Below are 9,195 nucleotides of genomic sequence, written 5' to 3' on the forward strand. Positions count from 1 at the left end.
TGGCCAACAGCCAGGAAAGAATAGCGGGGGCACTGGAAGCCCTAGTTTCAACCTTGGCCAAAATGCACGACACCCTGATAATAAACACACAGAAACCCTGATACCCTTGTTTGATTATTACTGAAGTGTTGTGTTTAGTTGTTGAGATGACATGTTACATGAGTTGTAAACTGTATGAAAGAATAGTGACAAGTAAATTAATGTTGAAAGGCTTTATTTGTCCTACATTCTAAAAAACAATTCCTGTCGGCAGTGCCGCTGCTAGCCATTTTGGTGCTCTAAGCATAACTCCTTCATGATGCCGCCGCCGCCAGTTTAATATTTTATTAAAACGAAAAAGAACAACTTCCTCAACCCCAAATAAGAGACTCTTTCTTCCAGCGCGCGCCAACAGCTCACCAACAATAATGGAAATCGCAAGGTTTCATTAGCCATACCATAAACCTATTCATTTCTGTGTAATTTTGGCAAACCACTACTGTACTTGCTTGGATGTATTGTTCATAGTAATAGTCATGACAATTATTACAAGTTTCTCTCAAATTTCATGTTGTTTTCTTGAAATAGCATTAGACCAAGGCTGGCCAATTTGGGGCCCGCGCTCGATTTTTTTTTTGGCCCCGCGCTCCGATCAGAATCAGAGTCAGAACGTCATTCGTAGCATTTTAACCCATTTCGAACAGGGCCTCTGTCTCAACGTCCTATGTAACTCAGACTGGTTGCAGTTCACTGCCTGGCCACAGTTTTAACATTGTTTTAGATGGGTCAAGGGGGGGGCGCTACCAGCGTAACTTTTTGGGAGCAACTAAATATATCTCTTGTTCTGCCTGTTTTGTGATATACATGCCTAAACGGTGCCTAATATTTCTATATGAAATAATATCGGCATTATAATTATTATAACTATGATGATTTTTTAGTTGCCTATTTTTTGGTGCCCCCACAGGAGTTGGAGCCCTACGCACAGCGCGTAGTGCGCGTTATGGGAGCGGCGGCACTGCCTGTCGGACTTGGACCGCGTGCAGGTTTTCCTGGCCCAGGAATGGTTCAGGACCCTCATCAGGTTGTTGGTGAGGTGGCTCCAAGGCAAGGGGAACACCGTTTTTCAGAGCGATATTATGAAGGACGCAGCAGGCCATGATCATGCTACACACCTGAAACGATGAAAAAATTGCCACAATTAACATGCAACAAATATGATTGTATTAGGGTGAGGTGGACGCTGTAATATTTGAGCACGAATGAAACATAATTTCTAAACTGTTGCCTTCATACACACCTTCTCAGGTTTGTACAGCAGCTTGCCACCTGCTGCGCCCAAACATATCCACCTCCCTTTCAGCAGCCCGATGCTGCGCTCTACCGTTGAACCCGTTGAGTCCGGTTGAGTCCTTGCGAGTGTAGCCCAGACAACAAAGTGTTAATGCCATAGAACTTTTGGAACCCCGTCCACCAATCAGAGCTGCGCTCAGTCATTGCCGTGGCAACCAAATCTGACCCAACACAGATAGACAGGCAGTTGACACCCAACACAGACAGACACTGGCAGTTGAACGCGTGAACAGAACCCAAGAGAAGACAACAAAAACCTGACCGGAGAATGCCGAACATAAGAGCCTGAATATTGATGAAATGAACTGTAGATACCCCGTAGAGAAATACAAATAACTCAACGCTAACGGTAATGGAATGCTAGCTTCGGTCAGGTTTCATGGAAATGGATGAATTTTGATGGCGAGCTACCCGTAAAGATTACCAGGATCGGAACCCTACCACTTTCCCTTTTCCCTCATTTCACAGTGGTAGGACACCTTTGACTTGACTGACTTTGACTTACATGAACCCTTTAATTCCTGACGAGCCAATACTTTGAACCCTGTGATTGTTTTAATGTACTTTGAACACTTTGAATATTTTGAATGTACTTTGATACACTGTATACAGTATATAACTGAACTTGAACAAATACTTCGGAATGTACTTTCAACACTGTGATTGTTTTTAATCAAATTGGAATTGATATTTTATTAATTATTTAGGTCATTGTATAACTGTATGTAATATAATTGTATAGATTTAGTTAGATAAGGGTGCACCCGGATAAGGTTTAGGAAACATCTGATATTGTTATTCCTTGCACTGCACTTTGCACAATTTATTTATTTTAATTATTGTTATTTATATCATATATGTATATATCCATTCAACCGTATTAATAAATGTACTAATTTATTTTAAACTTAAATCTTAACGTGTGTTGCATTCATCTACCTCCATAGTCGTACTTAAATTCTTCTGATACTGGTCCAAGTAGATAGATGCTCTGTCGCCCACACTCTTTTAATTGAGCTGTGTGCACCGTGTTACACGTGCCTCTCATTATAGGCCACCTCCTGCTCCGTCTGAGGGTTGGTGAGTGGGGTCATCAGCCAAGGTGCCAGCGCATATCCACGATCTCCTAATAAAACAAGTAATTAGAAGAATAGAGGCCTACTGTTGCTGGAGCAATCAATTCCGCACAGATACTTACCAACTAGCCACGAATCTCCAGCGTCTCCTTGTTTGAGGTGCACACACACAGCGCTGTTTGAAAAAATGTATGAATCATGTGCACCTCCTGGGAAGCGGGAGACCACGTTAAGAAGGTGGTACCGGGCATCGCAGATTATCTGCACATTAATAGAATGATACCGTTTCCTATTTAAATAGGGGAACGGATCTGGAGAGGGTGCCTTGATGTGCATGTGAGTGAAGTCTAGAGCACCGATGGTGTTTGGCAGACCAGCAATAGCATAAAATGCCCTCTTCACTGGGATCTGCTCCATCTCGCTATACGGGAAGCGGATATATTCTGGGACCAGTTGGACGATCCCATTAACCACCCTGTGGAGGCTACGGCTGATTGATGGCTGAGAAATGCCCACCCTGTCTCCCAGCTCCCTCTGAAATGTCCCAGTGGCTAAAAATCCCAATGCGGACAGCACCTGGACGTGTGGTGGCACTGGGTTGGAGCGTCTGGTCCGGCTCCTCAGTGCTGGCTCCAGTGTGTTGCATAGGTCCAAGAGGACAGGTCTCGGAAGCCTAAAGCGTCCAATGAGAAACTCATCGCTCTCTGCGAAAAGGTCCAGATGGTCGCGGTACAGGCGCTCCCTCCTCAGCGCACGATCAGCAATTTGCTTGAGCAACAGTAATTGTGCCATATTGTATGCCTATGGTGCACACTCGTCCCTTTAAATAGCTCGAGTGATCAGTGATAATTGGATGGCCTGGTTGAATTTATATGATGTCCAAGTGCAAGTTAAAGGTTTTATTTGTCACATACAACATCATACCAGTAAGATGAGCAGTGGAATTGTTCTCCACTGGATCTAACAGTGTGCACACTAAGCTAGGTCAATTATTATAATTATTTTAATCCGAGGATGTCTGTAGAGTTGATGTGAACGCAATCACCAACGATTTCTCACAAATTCAGTACCGGTGCAAACCCATGACAGCGATGCGATACGCTTCCATCGCTTTGGGTGGGCGTGTACTGTCTCTGAACTGTCTGACTTGTGCAAAACATGGCGGGTGACGGTTCCAAATATGGTGTGTGTGAAAGTCCGCATGAAAGTACTTCCTTTACAGCGAGTTAAGAAAAGTTGTTTTTATTGACCAATGTAATTATGGCTCCGGCTTGTTCTTCGTTTGATTTATGAATACAATAATTTTTTCTTCCAATCTCATTATCTCCCGCTTGTTTTTGTTTCTTTTTGGGGTCCATGAAAAAAGTATAAAATATGGAAGTTGTAATCGTTGTGGTGTATTCACCATGGACGGATTTTTGCCACTCGCCACTTGCGCTTTATTTATTCGGAGGAGGAGAAAACAGCGACCCCGACGACACCGATTTTGGGTGCATCCCATAAACCGGTCCCGCAAGACCTACGGGGAGTATCATTGGTTGGCCTGGATGCTGTTTTATTTCAGCAGTGTTCAGCAATTTGATTCACTGCTCACAAGAGTGGGTCCATTGATTTATAAGATGACGACGTCTAGTGAACCAATTGGGCCACCCGAACGACTCGCCATCTGCCTGCGGTAAGCATTTTTACTATACCTCGTTTTTTCATGTAAATGTTTTTTTTTTATCAACAATTTTTCAATCTTGTAAGTATTAAATTTTATGTTTAATGTTCAAACCTAATTGTCAGCTCTAATTGAGTCATGAGATTTAGACTAATTTCACTGTCTCTTGCAGGTTCCTGGCCACTGGTGACTCATTTAGAGTCATTGGTTTAAGTTACCGTGTGGGTGCAACCACCGTGGGGAGAATTGTGCAGGAGGTGTGCCGTGCCATTTTGGACAGCCTGGTGGGTGACTACATGCCAGTGCCAACCAAGCAGGACTGGAGGGACATCGCTGAGGGCTTCTCACAGCGGTGGAACTTCCCGAACTGCTTGGGCTCCGTGGATGGCAAGCATGTGGTTATCCAGGCCCCCTCTAACAGCGGCTCCCTCTTCCATAAATACAAGGGCACATACTCCATCGTGCTCCTTGCGGTGGTCGATTACGATTACCGGTTCCGAGTTATAGATGTTGGCAGCTATGGGCGGAGCAGTGATGGTGGGACCCTGGCCAACTCTGCCTTTGGTCAGGCTCTGAAGAGTGGGACACTGGACCTCCCAGAGGACTGCCCCATCCCTGCAGCTGAGGGCCTTGGACCGATGCCTCATGTCTTTGTGGGAGATGAGGCCTTTCCATTGCAGAAGAACCTGATGCGTCCTTTTCCAGGGAGAAACCTGACCAGGGAGAGGAGAATGTTCAACTACCGCCTCAGCCGTGCCAGCTTGACGGTGGAGTGTGCATTCGGCATTCTCTCCAGCCAATGGAAGATGTACCGGCGTGTAATCGGTGTTTGCCCTAAAAAGGCTGAAACGTGCGTCAAGGCCACCTGTGTCCTTCACAACTTCCTAAAGATGTCCACAACTACCCGAGCACGCCCAGGTCCTACCATGGAGGGGGAGTCCACTGCACTGCTGGATGCTCCCAGAACCGGCAGCAACAATGCTGCCCGAGAAGCCATCCGCTCCAGGGAGAGTTTCTGCACGTACTTCAATGCAGAGGGTGAAGTGTCCTGGCAACGCAATGTGGTGTAGGCAGTGGCTTTGCAAAACGGCTCTTTTAGGAGCCACCCATGTTGATCATTTAGAAGCAAATATGTACAAGTTACATGTACAGTTATGTGTTATGTGTTGTCAGTGGCTTATTAAACCAACCGCTCTTTTAAGAGCCACCCATTGTTAAAAGCAAATATGTACAAGTAATGTGTTTATTATTTTTAAGCTTAAGAAGTATTGCTTTAGGAAACCAAGGGGGAGACATTGTATTTTAAAACACAAACTATTTTATTAAGACCTCAGACAAAGCCCAGCCATTATTCTGGAGTTCCTCCTCCCTCTCAGCCTCAACCACCATGGCATAAAACTTTAATTTCAGTTCCCCCCTCTTATGGAGGGGCAACCTTTTTAGTGCTGGGATGAGGCTCCTAAAATACAGCTCATCCTCATCAGCAGGTGGTGGGGGCTGGAACCTCTCCAGTGATGCGAGCATCCGCTCCTCAAAGGGATCCACCCTCGCCCTCTTTCTCCCGGGCCTGCCCTGCGGTGTGGATGTGGATGGGGTGGTGGTCTCAACATAAAGTTGGCTGGCTGGCTCACTGTGTTCCTGGCTGGCAGATCAGCCACCTGTGATTCAACATGACTTGAAAGGGTCATGTTTCCTGACGTCTCCCTGAACTCCAGAAATGGCGCCAGGAAACCCATGACCGCCATGTATTTCCACGTCTTCCCTGCGCTGAACCCTGCACCACTCCTGCAGCGGTCCTTCTCCCGATTTTTCTCCCGCTTGTACACGTCCCTGAGGTTCTTCCACCTCTTTTTACAGAGATCCTCTGCATAAATTAGAACATTGGAAATGCATACTTATTCATATAAGTATTATGAATGCGAATATTGGAATATTATCGATATCTAGATATTATAAAAATAGCCAGCAATTGTGTAACATGATGCATTTTGGAGAACAGAAAATAGCAAGAGTGCTAACCAGTAAGCAGCGCTAACAGTGCTAACGTTAACTTCAGAATTGCCTTTTCGTTTAAGCATGAAATTACATAACATTAAAATAAACCCACCAGCAATACCAACAATTTCCAAAACCTTCTTTCATGCCTGAAAAAACATCTCTATAAACGAACAGAGACGTGTCGTATAGCACCGGGTGGGCAGACACAGCGATTATTAATTTTTCCTCTTATGTATGTGTAGATTCAGGGCACTCAAAGTTTGCTAAAATGACAGCCAGGTGAGGTCAAATAGGGTGCGAAATGACAATGAGTTTTAAAGGCATTCTGATTGCCCGCTGCTGGAGAAAAATCGCTCCTCATTTGCATAGGATTCAACATTTCCCAACTTTTATCGGTCGCTTCGCCCAAAACGGTGGTCTACGTCACAATGGCTTGGCTCCCATTGAAATGCATGGGATTAAAATATCGCGTCGCTCATAACGGTGTCATGGGTTTCCACCGTAACACTTCTAACACGGAGAGTTTTCTTAAATGCGATTCCTCAAAAAACCACAAGATGGCCCACGGGGCTGAGTTACGAGTCACGGGGCCGAGTTACGATTGCTATTTCGAAAAGAAATCCCAGATGAGAAAACTTTCATGAATGCCAAATGTTTTCCTAAATCCAATTCAGAAGAAATTCCTTCTTAAATTCTTCTTAACTGCGTTCGAGAATGAGGCCCATTGTTCTCCGAGATACAGTGCCTATCTTGGTGATGTGCAGGTGCTCATGTGTGGCTGGCACTGCCATGTGCAACCACACAGTTGCTCTGCTGTTCCAGACAGCCCACTTCTCCCAGCTCAGTGTGCCAGTGGTTCCACCGGTTCACAGCTGTACAGAAGAGGAGCAGCAATGGCACAAACCACGGACAGTTGTAAATTTCATAATCTCAGATTTTACAATGCAGATGAAGGTGAAACATTTTACAATGAAGACTGTCCTTACCACCTAATTTGTTGCTTATTTATCAGGGTATAAAACCAGGACTAGTTGGCAAAATGGTGGTAACAAAGCCTGTGCAAGGCCGGAAGTGTAAAGGCGGCTTACGGTAAATGTTCTAAATTCAAAATTGCTTAATTTCATCACATTATACCAGTAAAACAGTGTAAAAAATATGTTGTGGCTCATCATAACTGCCTCACATTTTATAGTGTCATGTTATATACATTTGTATTCTATGTTTTATTCAAAGGAGTACTCTGATGAGAGGGATGGTTGGCCCACTTCCTGATATGTCTGTGCTGCGTGTGACGGAGGCATATAGTGGGCTAGATTTGCCAATGGTAACAACAATGGGAATGAGTACGACCAAAACACTTGCAGAGTCAGAGTTTGGACCGGTGCAGAGAGGAAGTGTTTTGTCTTACCAACAGCCCAAACTCCTCTCCAAAAACATTGTGTGGCATCAGAATGCTCCACCCTCTCCCAATCTTCCCCTGGAGGCGCACAAACTCTTACCAAGCGAGTGCGTGTGGGTATGCACAGAAGAGGAGCAGTTAGATTTGCAAAGCCTGACCATCTCCATGGAGATGGCACATACAATTGAAGTTTCAGCACGTGATCAGAGCTCAACTCAGGAATGGCACATGTTACGGCAGCAAAGGATAACCTCAAAAAGGTTTAGGGAGGTCTGTTATGTGCGCGGCCACAGTACCTCAGAATCTCTTGCTGAGAGAATGATTCGTGGCACCAGGCAGACTGCAGATATGAAGAGGGGATCGGAGATGGAATTTGAGGCAGCTAAACAGTATGCAACCAGCACAAATATCAATTATTCACCTTGTGGACTAGTCATCCATCCACAGGTTCCATGGCTAGGTACCTCACCAGATGGGCTTGTTTATGATCCCACTGCAACCCCATCATTCGGATTAGTAGAAATGAAATGTCCAAATTTAAAAAGTTACCTGGAGTGTAAATATTTATTAATATCAAATGGAAGTTTCAGGCTTAGGAAAAGCCATATGTACTTTTGGCAAGTGCAAGGTCAGCTTCTTTTTATCAGGACTTGCTTGGTGTGATTTTTTTGTTTGGGCTGAAGACGATTTCTTTGTACAACGAATACATGTGGACGAAGAGGTTAATAATAATAATAATAATAATAATAATAATTCAATTTTATATAGCGCTTTTCTAAATACCCAAAGTCGCTTTAACAATGTAGGACAAGCCAAACAAGACAACAGTAAAATATAAAGACAAAGCATCGGACAAAACAGACAAACAGAACATTATATAAAAAAGAAAAGTAGCAAATAAGTCTATTAGTGGAGGGAAGGGAGCAGGGGATGTTCAGGTGAAGGCGAGGTTGAACAGGTGAGTTTTGAGGGATTGTTTAAATAGTTCTATGTTGGGAGCCAGACGGATGGGGAGAGGGAGGGTGCAGCAGCAGAAAAGGCCCCGTCACCCCAGGTCCGGCGCTTAGTCCTGATGGTTTTGAGAGTGTTTGCGCCGGCGGACCGGTGATGAGTAGTATTTTAAAGTTGATCCTGTGTTTGACCGGGAGCCAGTGGAGGTTTCGGAGGACCGGGGTGATGTGTTCATAGCGGCGGGTGAAGGTGAGCAGACGAGCGGCAGAGTTTTGGACATATTGAAGTTTATTGAGGACAGTGTTTGGGGAGCCATATAGTATGCTGTTGCAGTAATCCAGTCTGGAGGTTATGAGGGCATGAATCAGAGTTTGGGTGGTGGCGAAGGACAGAGAGGGCCGGAGGCGTGCAATGTTCTTGAGGTGGAAGAAGGCGGTTTTGGTGACGTGATTGGCGTGGGGTAAGAAAGAGAGGGTGGGATTTAAGATGATACCAAGGTTTCGGACCTGGGTGGAGGGGGTGATGGTGGAGCCGTCAATGTTGAGGGAGAAAGTCTGGGCTGAGTGGGTGAGGTGTTTAGGGCCGATAATGAGTATTTCAGATTTATTGCAGTTGAGTTTGAGAAAATGTTGTTGCATCCAAGATTTTATATCAGCAAGGCAGGTGGTGAGAGTGGAGTGAGTGACTGAGGTGATTGTCTTAGAAGAGAGGTAGAGTTGGGTGTCGTCAGCGTAGCCATGGAAGTCCAGGCCGTGGCGACGGATGATTTGTCCAAG

At 45.0% G+C, this 9,195-nt stretch overlaps 1 protein-coding gene and 1 long non-coding RNA gene across 2 annotated transcripts; one reads left to right on the forward strand and one right to left on the reverse strand.

Annotated features, from left to right (window-relative positions):
• Positions 1-769: 769 nt before the first annotated feature.
• LOC122133203 lies at positions 770-1,353 on the reverse strand. Its single transcript, XR_006152613.1, has 2 exons — positions 1,280-1,353; positions 770-1,154 (listed from the first exon to the last, which is right to left on the reverse strand). It is a non-coding gene; the product is annotated as an uncharacterized LOC122133203 (long non-coding RNA).
• A 2,649-nt stretch (positions 1,354-4,002) lies between these two features.
• On the forward strand, positions 4,003-5,141 carry LOC122133231. The gene has a single exon (XM_042708970.1). The coding sequence runs from the start codon at positions 4,368-4,370 to the stop codon at positions 5,139-5,141; it is 774 nt and encodes a 257-aa protein (XP_042564904.1). The 5' UTR covers positions 4,003-4,367.
• Positions 5,142-9,195: the final 4,054 nt, after the last annotated feature.

The sequence above is a fragment of the Clupea harengus genome, chromosome 10, assembly GCF_900700415.2.
Source record: "Clupea harengus chromosome 10, Ch_v2.0.2, whole genome shotgun sequence".
Lineage (NCBI taxonomy): Eukaryota > Metazoa > Chordata > Actinopteri > Clupeiformes > Clupeidae > Clupea > Clupea harengus.

What these genes read in the sequence shown, in the direction of transcription:
- LOC122133231 (XM_042708970.1), top strand. Translation starts at nt 4,368, where the DNA reads ATGCCAGTGCCAACCAAGCAGGACTGGAGGGACATCGCTGAGGGCTTC.